The 16920-nt window shown below is 39.9% G+C and overlaps 1 protein-coding gene across 1 annotated transcript in view; it reads right to left on the reverse strand.

The window, feature by feature from the left end:
* Nucleotides 1-9468: 9468 nt before the first annotated feature.
* The window catches only part of crm (cramped chromatin regulator), a 350810-nt gene continuing 343358 nt past the window's right edge, over nucleotides 9469-16920 (reverse strand). The window contains exon 15 of the mRNA XM_068226835.1: nucleotides 9469-9727. Within this exon, the coding sequence (XP_068082936.1) occupies nucleotides 9620-9727 (108 nt within the window). The 3' untranslated portion in view covers nucleotides 9469-9619. The remainder of the gene's footprint in view (nucleotides 9728-16920) is intronic.

A 16920-nucleotide genomic window follows, 5' to 3' on the forward strand; every position in this document is an offset into this window, starting at 1 on the left:
CCTGCGACAAGTATGTGGATATGTTACTTATCTATGGAAAAGCTAAACAGAATGCATTCCAGGCATAATGCCTGTACCGGGAACACTATCCGGATAGATGACAACCGACGGGCATGACATTTTGGAGTGTGGAAAGATGCCTGCGATATACAGCATCCTTGGGAAGGACACGGCCTGCTCGACATCCCGTGACGTCTGCTGGCAATGAAGAGGACGTGTTTGACGCTATCCGGCGTAACCCTCATACTAGCACACGGGCCACTGCACAGGAGACGAACATCAGCCAACCATTTGTTATGCGGATATTGCATACCCACCAATTTCACCCTACCATCTGCACTTACACCAGGAGCTCCATGGTCATGATTTCGATGCCCGGGTGGCGTTCTGTCAATGGATCCTACAGCACGTGGACACTATCCTGCTTTTCTACAGACACATTTACGGACGAAGCATGATTCCACAACAGAACTGTTAATTGCCATAATATGCATTACTGGAGTGTGGATAATCCCCACTGAGTGCGACAGGCAGCTTTTCAGGTACAGTGGGGCGTGAATGTATGGTGTGGAATCATGGACGATCACCTCATCGACCCTCATTTCTTTGAGGGTCATCTGACCAGCCAACGCTATCTGCGGTTTCTCCAAGATGAACTACCACTGTTTTTGGAACATATGCCACTCCTTGACTGCTGTAGGATGTGGTTTCAACATGACGGAGCTCCATCGCAAGCGGCAGTGGTCGTCCAGAACCATCCCCATGCGACGTATCCTGATAAGTGGATAGGAAGGGGAGGACCTGTCTGCTAGCCCGCCAGATCGCCTGATCTTACACCCCTTGGATTTTTTCTGTGGGGCCATGTAAAACAATTGGTGTATGCACAAGAGCAGGCCAGTCCTTGTCACCTTAGACAGCTCATCACCGAGGCATGCCAATCCGTTTCGCCAGAGATGTTGCAACAGGCCAGGCGGTCCTTACAACATTGCACGCAGCTCTGTATTGATCACGGAGGTTGTCAGTTCGAGCAGGTGCTGTGTTAAACGGCGTGGATAACTGACTGAAATCCTGTCAAATGTTTCCTAGCCACTATCCACCCAGCTCCATACCAACGGCCCTCTTCAGGGCCAAATAAATCAGTCTGTGAAAAATACTGGTATTAAGTATACAACCTTGCCACATCCCAAGGCAAGTGGCTTTAAAAAAAAAAAAAATACTTGCATGGGACTTGAACCTTCCAACCCTTGAGCTGAGAGTGAAAGATCAAAGTCTACAACTGTTGACTTTGTTAACTGTTGACCACTCTCAACAATCACACATCCCAACGCTCGCTAGCCATGTGAGGTACTGCAACACTTGACCTACGGCGCCCACTTCGCAGCCTATACTGCCGCAGACCATGATCACATCCTCGTCCAACCTAGTACCATACCCAATGCAATGTTACACACAGTCCTTTACAGGGTCAAATAACAAATCAGTCCGTGGAAGCTATCAATTATGCAACCTTACCACATCCCAGGCAACTGGCTGTTAAAAAAAATTCTTATGTGGGATTCGAACCTCCTACCTCAAGCACTGTCCACTATCACATATCTCCCCGTCCGCTTGCCATGTGAGCTACAGTGACACTTGACCTATGGCGCCCACTTCTCAGCCTATACAGTACCGTGTTCCCGGTCTGTGCATCCACCTCCTGTTTTAAAGTAGCCTATGTGTTCTGAGTATCTGTACTCGTTTTACAGGTTCATTCGAGGTACCCATAATGAATTAATAAATTAATAATGGTGCTTACGATTCCTGCTGTCTTCTAGCCTTAAACACACATCTCGTTATATTACCACGATGGTAACGTGAACAAATTGTATCCACGACATTTCACTGTAATTTTTGTACCAAACGGAAGATAATAACGGCTTTTACTCAAATAAAGTGTAAAATTTGCGGTAAATTAAGAAATAATGTCGTTACTAGAGAAATATCTATACGTATTTACTGGCTCTCTGCAAATAACCTCAGCCTTTGTGGGTGCGGTTAACTTCCAATAAGTAACCAGCGGAACCTGACCCCTACAGAGCGCATCCCTAGGTGGCGGATAGGGGGCCCCTACTGTACGTAGGGCTGGTTGAAATACCCAATACAACCCGCGGACCAATCAGGTAGCCCAATTCCTGGGGGCTTTAAAATACTGGGACACCCTCTCTCCAGGGGTCATAAATATGGAGGGCCCTTGCCCTGGGTTATAGGTGAAGACCTCAACAGCATCTACGGCAGAGAAGGTGGACTTCGGTATGGTAGAGATGGTGGAAGGGACAAACCCGTAGCGTCTGTACTCCAGAGAAGCGGCTACAAAAGGTGCCTGACTCCATGTTAGGGGCGGCCTAATTTGAACCTGGCAGAGGGTAATACAATGCCTTTGGGAGTGGCGAACCCATCATACAAACAGCCTATAAAATGAGTACGAGCGAATCGAGGCCTTGGAAAATGCTAGCGTGTCACCCTGAAATGATGTGCAGTTCCTGGTGCTCTGAGGAAACTGTGAGAAGTGGGCTACCAGACATCACAAGAATTGGTATCATCAATGTCATGACTGAATGGCAAGGTAGAAGAACTGATAGAGTATATGGAGAAGAAAGACATAGCAATGATGGCAATAAGTGAGACAAAATGAAAGAGGTAAGGTCAAAAAGAACTGAAGAAAGGGTATAGATTATACTGGAGTGGAGGAAAGATGGCAACATATGGTGTTGCTGTTATGTTGAGAGAAGACCTAGCACAATATATGGACAAAATTGACCAGATCAGTGACAGGATAATTGAAGTTAGACTTGGACTTGAGAGTGGAATCAAGGATTTTATACAGGTTTATGCACCCCTATCGCGGAATGCAGATGAATGTTTAGAAGAGTTCCTAGAAGAGCTGGAAAGTTGTATTGAAGACAAAGAGGTTATAATAATGGGAGACATGAATGAACATGTTGGTGCTTGCTTGTTGTTTTAAGGGGCCTAACATCGAAGGTCATCGGCCCTGAACATGTTGGAACAGACAGATAGACAGACAGAGAAAAGAAGAGATAATTGGCCCCTATAGTTACGGAAACCAAGACGAAGAAGGAGATTTAGTAATAGATTTTTGTAGAAGGAATGGATTAATTGTTGGCAATACGTGGTTTAAAAAACAAACTCGCAAAAAATAACTAGATATGATTAGGGAGATAGAAAGACAAAGGCAATGATTGATCTTATTCTGATGGAGAAGGAGAAACGTAGACAACTGGAAGATGTGACAGCAATGCCAAGAGCAGATTTTGAAAGAATAATACAGAAGAGAAATAGAAGAGCTGGGGAAGTTTCACAGAAACTTTACAGGAAGATATAAAGGGAAGTAAAAAGGTTTTGTATGGTTTGGTGAAGAATAGTTTACAAAATAGAGAAGATACAAAATTTGTAAAAACTGAAACAGGGCAGATATTGACGCAAGGATATGACACACTAAAAAGATGGGATGAATACTTCTCAGAATTGCTAAATATTAAATACAGTAAACTCACAGATGAGAAGGAGCAAGACGAAACAAAGGGGAAAGAAGAAGAACAAGAAATGGAGGTATCGATGATAGAAATAGAGGAAGCCATACAAAAGATGAAGAGCGGTAAAGCAGCAGGAGTGGATGAGGTAACTATAGAAATGATAAAAGCAGCAGAACAAATAGGGCTACAGTAGCTGTATTATTTAGAATAATATGGAGGAAGAAAGAGATCCCACAAGAGTGGGGAAAGGGTTTAATTATCCCGATATTTAAAAAAGGTGAAAAAAGGAATGCAACATCTACAGAGGGATCACCCTTATTGCCCATGTAGCTAGGATATTTGAGAGAGTATTGGAAGGAAGACTGAGGAGGAAGCTAGGAGAAATGGAAGAAGAACAGTATGGTTTTAGGAAAGACAGATCAACGTTTGACCTGATCTTTACATTAACCCTTGAACGCCCAATTTTTTTATTTTTTCAAATGTTCAATTTTTCTTAATAAACATTCTTAGGATAGGGTATTATTCAAGGAATATCCATTATTTTGAAGCAAACGTGTTTAGTTTCAGAAATATAGGGTGTTGCATATGTGCAACGCTAGGCGCTTAAGTATTAGTCTGCAAGGTACCAATACATGTTGTTTTCTTCGAGAAAATAATGAAAATAAGAGGACAGTGAGCGTGGAGAAGAAGATATGTTATTGCTGAGTTGATTATTTACTAAGAGATAAAATAAAATAGTTTATATACAGTAAGACATTATTTACAGTACCTATTATATATACATATGGTAATCAAAAATATATTTATTGGAAAATGATATTGAAAACTGATAGGGTATTCAGAATTCTTCAGTTTACTGGTGTGATCATTTGCTGTGGGTTTCTCTGAAGACTCAGTGATCTGTATGTCCCTTTATGTGGAACGGAATGAAGCAACTTATGCAGAGCCCAACGTCACACTTTACACACCCTGTACGGACTATGCTAGAGCATTTCTTGTACGCACACCATCTTCTTTTATTATCTGGGATATACATCACAAGGTGGACTCGCCCGTCGTACCGTACAACTTCATGTACGCGATCTTCCCCCGCTCCCCTGGGCTCCGTGCCGTAGGATTTGACATAATATTGCGTCACTTCCTGGTTGAACTGAAGCTGTGTCATTTTAGGCCGTGACATGTTGCTGAGGAACCAAGCATTTTGCAGGCTGACTTCTAAAATTCATGAAAAAATTGCCCACCACCATTTTTTGCTCCTAACTGCCACGCAGAATCTGTTGACGCTCTTGTCCATGAGATCTGTTCCTCCCATACATGTATTATAAATTCCTAATAGTACAGGGCATTCTACCATGATGACTTTCTTATCTGCCCTGGAAAACCTCTTGACCAGATAATATGCATCACAAAACTGGTATATGAGTTTGAATTGCATGCACAGCAACGAAGGGTTGTTACGTCAATAACAAATTGGTACATGAGGTCGTGATTTGACAACAGATCCGCCTAACGTTTCGAATATGCAACGCCGGGAATATGTGGATCTCACTAGCCCATGAGTTATTAATTGTAAAAGGAATCGTGCTACATTCAAACTCCGATGAATTTACTTCCTGGATTTCCTAAAAGAGGTTAATTATTTCTAAATCATAAAATTATATGGCGAATCTTACCTCTTACGGTATGCCATTGTGATAGCTGGAATACATAGCGAACTTCAAACATACACCTCGTCAACAATCAACCGGTGACTATTGATTAACCGACTCGTAACGAAGCACAACACTTTCCTATACTGAATAAGCGTGCAATTTTCATTCTTTTACTGGAAAACAACTTCATACATTGAAAGGAAAGAGCACCGGCACGCCGTTGCACATATGCAACGCTAGGTGTTCATAGGTTAAGACATATTATGGAGAAAAGATGGGAGTTTGGAAAAGACATAGTGATGATATTTTTTGACAATGAGAAGGCTTATGACAGTGTGCCCAGACAGTTGTTGGTATGGGACACATTAAGGAAAAAACAAGTTAACAGAGTGAAAGTGCAAATGATAAAAGCTATGTACAAAAATTGTGTTAGCAGTGTGAAGACTAGTGTAGGAAAAACAAAATGGTTTAAAGTTGAAACTGGTCTCCGACAGGAAAGTGTACCATCCCCTGTACTATTCATCATAGTCATGGATGAAATTCAATAAGAACATTAAACAGAGATTGGGAAGACAGGCAACAAAAGCCATTTTGTTTGCAGATGATATAGTGATCCGGGGTGGTGATGAAACGAAGTGCAAAAACAAGTAGATGTATGGAATCAAGCGATAGGAAAATTTGGGAGGAAAGTAAGCGCAGAGAAAAGTAAAACAATAGTGATGACAAGGGGAAGGAAGGAACGAAGGAACGAAGAGGAAAGATAAAAATGAATGGTAAAATTCTGGAAGTGGTTAAAAGTTTCAAGTACTTGGGAAGTGTGATCACAGAAGATGGAAAGATTACCGAGGAAATTGCAAAAAGAATACAACAAGGAAACAGCTTTTACCAGAGTGTAAGGGGTATTTTGTGGAATCAAGATGTCCCAAAGAAATGTAAGAAAGTATTAAATTCAACCTTGAATCCATACTAACCTATAAAGCTGGATCGTGGACTACAACAAAACGAGAGGAGAGTAGAATACAGGCAGCGGAGATGAAATTACAAAGAGGTATCGAGGGCAAGACCAGAAAGGATAGAATTAGAAATGAAGACATAAGGAAAAGGACAGGAATCTTGAAACTTCAAGACAGGTAGAAACAACAAAGCTAAAGTGGTATGGGCATATGCTGAGAATGGGAGAAGAGAGAGTGCCAAAGAAAGCTTTTTCAATGAAGTTAACAGGAAAGAGACCACGAGGAAAACCCCAAAAGAGACAGACAGATTCAGTGTGGGAGTGCATAGAGAAGAGGGGAGGTAAACCAGAAGTACTTTTAAAAAAAAGGAGAAGAGTGGTGGAGAGACAGGCAGCAATGGAGGTCCTTGATTCACAACCCGACCCAGGAAGTTGGAAACGGGAAATGAAGATGACGACTTACTGGCTGTAGACAGGGCTCTCTTATGTTGCATTCCGCTGCTCGTGCTGTCTTTTGTTTCTTTCTTGAGGTCCAGGATTAGCACCAACGAATTGGAGTGCTATGTCTATGAATTCTCATTATCTTTGTCCATATGACTAGCGCAGGCAGTTCAAACAGCAAAATAGCATGAACCCTGGAGCAATAAATATATTTTTTTGTTGAAAGGAAAATATCACGATCCCTGGACCAAAAAAAAAAAAAAAACCACTTAATGAATGGTTAGGGCACAAAACGAATGAGCAACATGAAGAAAATGACACCTAATTACTGTAATTCAAACAACTTCAGTGAACAAAGACATCACACACAAACGTGTTAGACAAACAAAACACACATGGAAGTACTGCGACATAGCAGAAAAATAGTTGTAGGCTTAAGGTAGTAAAGTATGTATCCATACTGCAGATGTTACACTTTGAGTAAAAGCAATTATTATCTTCCATTTGGGACAAAAATTACACTGAAATTTCATGGATAAGATTCATTCACGTAACCTACCCCGGTTTAGGGAGACGGACCGATGTCTTTCAGAATTGTAGTAAATGTGAAGGGATGCATAAAACTGGATCGCTAGGGGCTGGTGGACCAGCCAGTATACATACATATATATATATATCTACAGAAACAGAGACTCACAGTCTTTACTACATTAGTATTGATGGGATTCCATTATAAGATTTAAAAAATACAAATTGTGCTTACAAATCTTTGTTAAACTAGGCCCAAGAGTTGGTAATAATATTTCAATTCCCTATAAACACATGCCTCTCATACAAAAATAAAACAATTAGAAATAAAACATTTGTTTCTCATATTTACTGCTTCCCTAAGGAATCAAGTGAGATTATTTACACTTTTATACATAACAGAAGGATTGTGAAACTCTATTACAGTACTCTTACATTCAGAACATACAGGGACCTTTTACAGAGAGTGAAAAATACGCGAGTTCCTTTGTCATCGCTAACTCTCATGCCAAGTGAAACCACGTATCAACATGACTTATAGAAGACATTTTGTACATCTATCCAGAACTATGGCACATGCAAAATAGTAAGAATGATGAGTATTGAGCACTCTTGAATAAAACTTAACAGCTAAAATCAGTGGATGGTTATTATATAGTATGGGCAAAAAGTACCAGTACACCTACAAAATTATGGTATATTTACGTATGGAGATGCTTGCGTACCTTCGAACAAAACACAAACACAATGATATTAGAATGAAATAGAAAAACCAACAGAATAATGAATTACAAAAATCAACAAATTTTAAGAGTGTATTACGGTGGATAAAGGTATTTTCAGTTCGGAGGAGATACTTGTGGTTTCTGTGTAGGTACACAAGCGGCCTTATATGGAAAAATCATGAGCAAGATCATGCAAAATTTTGGAACTTGTTTTAGTAAGGCACCACTGAGCAGAGGTAAGTTGGTGAAGTAGTTGAAGAAAGCTCTTAGCATGAGATGTGTTAAAGACGTGAAGCAAACTGAAGTGAAAGACCCTCTACTCAGGCAGAAATGTGTGTTGCTGTCGCCAAATCAGTGGCTCAATCGCCTATCAAATCAACCAGAGAGCTGCCCCCAAGTTGCAAATGCTGCAATCAACAATGTCTGGTGTAAAAATGGGAAACCACAGAAAACCATCTTCACAGCTTCTGATGGTGGAATGCGAACCCACCATAAGACATCTGTTAAGTTGTTCATTAAAATGAGAGCACAGTATTGGATTAATTGCTGCAGAGATCAAGGCGGAACTCACACTGATGTCAAAACGTGTAATAAAAAAACTTTTGTATTTCTATTCATATTTCATAAATAACCAAGAAAAAATAAGTGTAATTTCATTCATATTTCACAAATATAGCATAACAGGTTGTATTATAGATGTATCAGGACATTTTGTCCATACTGTATATTGGGAGGAATGAAAGGAAAATAAAACATGTTTTAATCTATAGCTCTTATGAATGAAGAACTTTTCTTGCAGAGTTTTGATATCTACAACTAGTGCTCCTCTTTCCCAAAGGGCAGAGACAATCTGTTATCAGTGACCACAGTTCCAGGGCTAAGTCTGGCACTGCTCACACCTGAACATGTCAAGGCAATTTAAACAAATCATCCATGATGCCCTTATAGTTTTAATTTGTAGTCACCCACAAATGGTCTGCAGATCCTAGAGCAGATCACGGTAACATGCTTAGAGAAACGAAAGTAGTACATAGCTATTAAGGAAAATAAATATATACATATAAGGACAGCCAGAAATTACAAGAAGAAAAAACCTGCAGAATTGTATTTTAAATACAGATAAATTAAGTTTTAGATCAGACATGATGAATGATCAATGAGGGTAAAGAAAATGTGATAAAGGGACATACTCTTGTCATTCATTAACTATGCTGATGGTTTAAATTAGCTTTTATGGACAATATTACAGCAATTCAGTAAGATGGAATACAAGTTACCCTCATATGGGACAATTATTAAGGTTTCTAGTTAAACTAATAGACATCATGAAAGACACGAGTAATAAAAAAGAAAACATGAAAAAGAAAACAGTAGTGCAAAATCATGAGATTAAGATTTCTGTGATGCAATTTATGAATCAGACTACGGAATAAGGGTCAATGCAGGATAAGGTAGAGTGAGACAGAAGTTGTAAATTGAAAACAGATTCAAAACAGAAAGTTTTATATGATGATGATGATGATGGTGATGATGACAGGATGAATAAAAAATAGTGAATAGCAATAACAGTGCAGATAATAGCAGCACTTAACATAACAGTCTTAAATATAATTTTAACTGAAAACAGTACTTATTTCTCATTCATAAACCTACACAGTACTTGTGTTAAAAATTTCAAAGGATATTTTTTAGGATTTAAAAAATACTAGTAATTCTTTAAGATTCCTACTTGAACTGCGGGCAGTACTGTAAGAGAGTTCCACTGCAATGCACATTCAGAACAATTTTTGGTCACTTTTTGTTGGCTCCATCTGCAGCTATCTGAGCAGCAAGATCAGCAAATTTTGCCATGTAGTCCACACTGTTCTCACTCATCAAACACTGGAGTTGAGCTTCCACCTGAGAAATACATCACCACATTAAAAAAAACAATGGATATCAAATTTCATATCAGGTAGGTACTTCCATTTCATATCAAAGTCAGACTAAGGTGATAAGAGAGTGATAAACATAGTGCACCATACACAGTATCATCTGCAGTGCTAGTCTCATGTGAATGAAAGACGTGCAGGTCTCTGCATAGCTAAAATCTGTAATTCCCTACACAATCTGTCTACATTTTGGACAGTCCATAATTAATGTAAGGTGGATAATTATGTTACAATACAGTGAATTTTCTATGTGTTCTATAAAAAACATCATGCCACCAGACTTGTAGAAATTCTGACAGAAAGAGGTAAGGAAAGCAACATTCTGTAGAGTGGATGTCCTCTTACCTGGCCTGGTCCTGACCAGAGCCTTGGTAACAAAATAGACAGTTAAACTGACAATATTAAAATAAAGGGCCTATCTAGCAACTCACAGTACTTTATCTACTTTTAACATTCCACCCTGTTCTGAATATAATTTCACAAAATATTACACTTATAAAGTTTGTTTAGTTACAATAATTCACAGTATTACTATTTAAACATGAAAGAATAATAATTTGCAGTGCTTTCTTTTTAACAGATATATCACTGGACGTCAAATTGGTTAAAATTCAAAAGAAACAATAGTAATTAAGAAGATCAGAAGAAGAGGTGAGAATTCGGAAAATTTCCTCATAAATCGGAGGGGTTGACAGGAATGTTCTAACCTACAACATCTGCTTTCCAGGAAGTCAAGGTTGGACCCCTTCCCTTGCGCTCCTTTTAACACTAGAACGGCCAGAGCGGTCATTTTCACCGTTAGCGAATTTCAAGGTATTTCCACACTCGTAATCTTTTTACACACGAGGTTGTTCTTTTGCGACTTTTAATCTTTTAGGGTTATGTACATTCACACCAAAAATTACATCCGTAGAAAATAAGGGAACACCGATATTGTCCCTCATACCTAGGAAGGCCATAAGAGGTCATTTTGACCGCTTCACTTCCTTAATACGGAGAGGTCTATTCTGCTCACTGCTTGCTTCCTGTGATATATTTACAAGTGGCGCTAAAGGGGCATACGATGTAACTAAATAGTATGCCACCGGGCGAGTTGGCCGTGCGCGTAGAGGCGCGCGGCTGTGAGCTTGCATCCGGGAGATAGTAGGTTCGAATCCCACTATCGGCAGCCCTGAAGATGGTTTTCCGTGGTTTCCCATTTTCACACCAGGCAAATGCTGGGGCTGTACCTTAATTAAGGCCACGGCCACTTCCTTCCAACTCCTAGGTCTTTCCTATCCCATCGTCGCCATAAGACCTATCTGTGTCGGTGCGACGTAAAGCCCCTAGCAAAAAAAAATAGTATGCCTCTAGCAGTGGTTGCGAGTGGACGAGTTAGTGCCTGTCCCTTGTGTCGTATAGTGCGTAATAATGGCTCGGCGGAAAAAACTTACTCCTGTTCAATTATTAGCAGAAATTGAAAATCTAGGAGAAGACGACAGGTGACGAAGATACATTATCAGATATAGACCCAATGAGTGACGATGAGGATTTTATACCTCAACAGTGTGATAATATATCGGATAGTGATGGTGATTCGGCTGATGAAAATATGCACAGTGGACTTCGCACCTACGATAGACACAGTTACTCCTTCAACCAGCCGTGATCAATCTTGCAGTAGAGGACGATCTCTTAGCAGTGGGCAACCTGTTCGAAGAGGAAGGGGACGAGGTGGGAGAGGTCATGAACTGGTAAAGTCTTCTTCATTTGCACCAGGGGATCAGTTATGTGGTAATGATGGAACAACTATTTGGACTGTTGTCAACAGTAGTAGGAACCCCCTGGAAAGATGGCTGCTCAAAATGTACTTGAAAGAGGCAGCAGGGCCTACTTCTCACGCTAAACGTAACGTAGAGACTAACAGCAAGGTTAGTGCCTGGCGTTTATTCATTGACACATCCATGTTGAAGCATATAAATATGTGCACAGAGACCGAAGCTCGTAGACAGACAATGGATAATAATTGGTCTATTTCTTTGGAAGAATTAGTTGCTTTTATTGCTTTGTTATATGCCCGTGGAGCTTATAAACTTACTAGTCTAGCTGTAGATCATATGTGGTCTTCTTTATGGGATCCCTCTGTTTTCACTAACACTATGGCAAGAAACAGATTCAAAGAAATTCTAAGGTATTTACGCTTTTATCTCCGTAAAACTAGATCCACTCGTTTGCAGACAGATAAAGTTGCTTTGGCGTCAGCTATTTGGAATAGATTTATATGCGTGTTATAAACCAGGAACGAATGTCACAGCTGATGAACAACTCTTCCCCAGTAAAGCTCGGTGCAGGTTCACGCAGTACATGGCCAACAAGCCAGATAAATTTGGCATAAAGTTCTGGCTACCGGTAGACGTTGATTCTAAGTATGTGTGCAATGGGTTTCCTTATCTTGGGAAAGACGAAATGCGACCTGCCATTGAGTCACTGCCTGAAAATGTTGTCATGACACTTATGGACCCATACCTCATGAAAGGACGTAACGTGACCACTGATAACTTCTTTATATCGGTAAAGTTGGCTGAGAGACCGAAAGAGAGGAAAACTAGCATTGTTTGAACAATCAATCGAGTGAGGAAGGAAATCCCGGTGTCAATCAAAGCACTACGTATGAATCTCTACGAGACTGTCGTACTTCAGAAGGAAGATCACACTACTCTCACAGTATATCAAGGAAAAGTGAACAAGAATGTGCTTCTGCTAAGCACTCTACACCCAAGCGTTCAAGACAGTGAAGATAACAAGAAGCTCCCTAGTACTACTGAATTTTATAACAGAACTAAGTAGGGTGTGGATATAGTTGATCAAATGGCGCGTAAATACTCCACTAGAGCTGGATGCCGAAGGTGGCCTGTACATGTATTTTACAACGTACTCGATCTAGCAGCAATAAATTCATGGATAGTCAACAAGGAAGTTACGGGACAGAGAATCTCTCGACATGATTATATCCTTGAAGTAATACAAGAACTAAGATCTGATTTTGTGAAGACAAGATCCCGGTTGATTGAACTCCCTACACTTCAGCCTGAGCCTCAGATTCAGGTTCAATGAGCCAGTCGTAAGCGACGACAATGTCAAGTGAACTCCAATTGTAAACAGAACAAAACCTCTGACACATGTTCTTTGTACAACAAAGTAGTCTGTGGAAAATGTTTGTGTATGGTAATAACTTGCATAAATTGCTTGTCAAGTGCCTAAATAGGCTTGTAAACAAATAGAGACCGTTATTTTTATCATAATTTTTCACAAAGGCATTCAATAGCAAGTCTGCCGAAATATTTCATTTTTACCTATTAGAAGTGAGAGAATATGAACAATTATTAATATTTAACAACGGATTGATCTGTATACAATAAATCCTAATGGTTAACTGTTGTTTTAAAATAAATTATTGAACATTCTCATGTTTCCCAGATCCTGGATCCTAGGTATATGTCAGTAAGCGGCAGCGGTCAAAATGACCGCCTGCGGCCTTCATAGGTATGAGGAATGTTTGGCCGTTCTAGTGTTAAAAATAACTTGCAGGAGGTACAGTGATGTCGTAAGTTCCACATTTGGGAATCCCGCGCTGAGCCAGTGTCCAGGTAGTACAGCAGTTACCTCAGTTGCGACCAGATTGTGAAAACGTTTAGGGCAACAAAACAGTTAAATTTTCTGGCGAGTGAAACTAACATACATGGGTAAGCCTAATAGTTATACGGCAGAGTCTAAGTTGCATGTACTTTCTTCCACAGGGATGAACGGAATAAGAGCTGCAGGCCGAGAATTTTCAGTTGATGCCAAGTTAATACGATACTGACGAAACCAGAGTGAAAAATTAATGATGGCTAAGAAAACATCGTGGTCTTTTCATTGCACAAAAATGTGGAAAATATAGACAAATTGATGAGGAAGTGCTAGAGTATGTTACAGAACTGAGAAACAGTGGTTACGAAATAAAACAAAAAATGTTGCAGATTAAAGTGTGCGAGCCGGTGAGAAGGAAGGGCATCAGTGCACAAAATCTTAAAGCCAGCAGAGGATGGGCAGTACAATTTATGCGAAGAAGTGGACTAAGCTTAAGAAGAACATCAAGCTGTTGTCAATGACTTCCAGAAGTATACGCCGATAAGATACTAGAATTACAAAAATTTGTCATCAGACTACGGCAGAAGAACAACTATGTTCTTCCTCAGATTGGAAATGCCTATCAAATGCGGGTGTTTTTCAACATGCTGAAAAACAATACAAATAACAATATAGGTGCGTGTAGTGTGTTGGTGAGAAGTTCAGGAGCAGAGAAAATGAGGTGTACAGTAATGTTAGCCATCACAGCAGAGAGCAGGAAATTGACATTTTACGTAATTTTTAAGTGGAAGACTCTTCCCTAAGGAAACGTTCCACCAGGAATCCACATTCGAATACAGAATGGTTGATGGAAGACAGGCTAAGTAGTGTATGGAGAAGATGTCCTGAAAGCCTATTATAGCTGAAGTCTATGCTTGTTTTGAAAAGATTGTGGATGCCATAAGGGAAAAAATTACAGAGATGAAATTGGACCTCGTATAGTTTTACACCAACAGGAAGAATTCAGTGTGCAATGAATACGATGACGTGAAGGGAGTTGATTTATCCGACCAGTACTTGGTCATTTACAGTACCACCAGGAAATAAATGAGCAGTACTATCACAATATTTGTTGCCATTTTTGGACATCACTGTGTTCAATTCAAATTCTGTATTTCAAGCAGGGTGTAAAATTCAGTCACTTGCATATTTGACTGCATATTGTGGAGAAAATATTCAGTAATTACAGTGGATCAATCCCAGTAGAAGTTATACCTGTCAGAATGGTTAGACCATTACCCACTGACACGATAGGGCGGTTCTCAGTAAGGCATTTTCCAGACCTATATCCTCCAACAAATACCAGAAAACATGCCAGCAAGAGGTGTGTGGTCTGCATTTTGAAGAAAGATAGACGAGACAATTAGTATTGCTGCAACGTCTGTGATGTTCCACTGAGCCCAGCCCCATGTTTCAGAGTCTATCATACCATTCAGAACTAAGCAGTAGGCCTAAAGATTTAAGTGCAAATGGTGTAAATAGCACCAAAAAAAGTGTAAATAGTGTGAAGTGAACATATAACAAGAATAAACATTCAAGTACCTATTGTACTGGTGGTATCTATGATGTCATGGGATACTTTAGATAGAGGACCCTCTGTTTCAGTGAGTGAACTCTCGAAAAACAAAATTTTCTTTTGAATGCCTTGTCAACATATCGGTTTTCATTATTAGCATTTGTTCTATTACAATATAGTGAATAATATGCTGAATGATGTATTCTGTAGCATGGCTAAAATTGTTTTATGATCTTGCTTCGAGACCACCAAATTCATCATCGATTCCTTCTATGCGAAGCGCATAGCACAAATAATCTTCTGTTAACGAGTCCTGTTCGAAGAGGCGTTCTCCCATCTGATGTAACTATTTGTAGGTCTGCTTTGAAAATTTGGCGCCATGTTTCGTGTGGTCTGCACAGCTTTCTCCTGCTTCATGGTGGCTATCATCGCATAGCATTCTATGAGTATCGGCTATCTGGTAAGCAAAGAATATGGCCAGCTAGAAGTATTCAATTTTCCGCCACAATATTCTGTAATTTCCTAAAGCTGGTCTGTCGCAAAATTTCCTCAATGATGACTCAATCACATCGAGTGACACCTAAAGTTTTGTGTAAACAATGTAGGTGGAATACACCTGTACTGATACGTGCTGTCTGTACCGTAATTTTCCATATTTCACTAGCATAGAACATTGTTGGCCAGAGAAGCACTATGAAGTTTGAGTTTCGTCTGTTTATCGACCAGTGAAACAGACCAGATGAATCACAAGTGCTGAAGGACTGATGAGGCTTTGCCAATTCTATAGCAAACATCTACACTGTCATCTTCCAATAAGATGCTATCGAGGTATGCGAATTGTTTCGCTTGTTCGACTGGCCAATGTACAACGGTGATCGATGTGATAGTTGCATGAATACTAATCAACATGTTTTTGTTTTAGCAACACTAATACGCAGTCCAACTTTTTCAGCCTCAGTGTCTAAACTGTTAGCCATGTCTTGTAGAGAGGTACTAGTTTTTTCCACCAGCAATGCAACGTCGGCAAAATCATGGTCAGCGAGTTACATGTGGTCATTTCACCAAATTCAAGCATTTGGTCCAATCAGCGCCTTCCGCACAACAAAATCGATAGTGAGAAGAAAAAGAAAGGAAGATAACTACCACCTTCTCTGACACCTGTACTGATGAAGAAGTTCACTTCCCACTATCAGTCCTCACACAACAAAGAAGTTGCTGTTATGACATTGGCTTTTGAAGACGACAATAAATCTATGTGGGATAAAATAACTTCTTACGAAGTTCTACGATTAGTCCCGACGTATGCTATCAAAACCTTTCTTGAAGTCGATAAAATTGAGAGCAATTGGTTTTTGTACCTTACTACGCTGCTGAAATGTGACAATAGCAAGCAAGGTGCTTGTGATTGGGATATCCAATAACATACATACATACATACATACATACATACATACATACATACATACATACATAGATCATTATAGACTGTTATGCCTTTCAGTGTTCAGTCTGCAAGCCTCTGTGAATTTACTAAATGTTACCACAATCCTCTATTTGCAACTAGCGCTGCGGCCTCATTTATTTCTATACCTCTTATCTTTAAATCGTTAGAAAATGGGTCAAACCATTGTCGTCTTGATCTCCCCCCACTTCTCTTACCCTCCATAACAGAGTCGATTATTCTCCTAGGTAACCTATCCTCCTCCATTCGCCTCACATGACCCCACCACCGAGGTTTATACGTACAGCTTCATCCATAAAGTTCATTTCTAACTTAGTCATTATCGTACCCTCCTGCCATTGTTCCCATCGGTTTGCCCCAGCAATCATTCTCGCTACTTTCATGTCTGTTACTTCTAACTAATGAATAAGGTATCCTGAGTCCATCCAGCTTTCGCTCCCATAAAGCAAAGTTGGTCTGAAAACAGACCATTGTAAAGATAGTTTTGTCTGGGAGCTGACTTCCTTCTTACAGAATACTGTTGATTGGAACTGCG

The sequence above is a fragment of the Anabrus simplex genome, chromosome 3 (assembly GCF_040414725.1).
Source record: "Anabrus simplex isolate iqAnaSimp1 chromosome 3, ASM4041472v1, whole genome shotgun sequence".
NCBI lineage: Eukaryota > Metazoa > Arthropoda > Insecta > Orthoptera > Tettigoniidae > Anabrus > Anabrus simplex.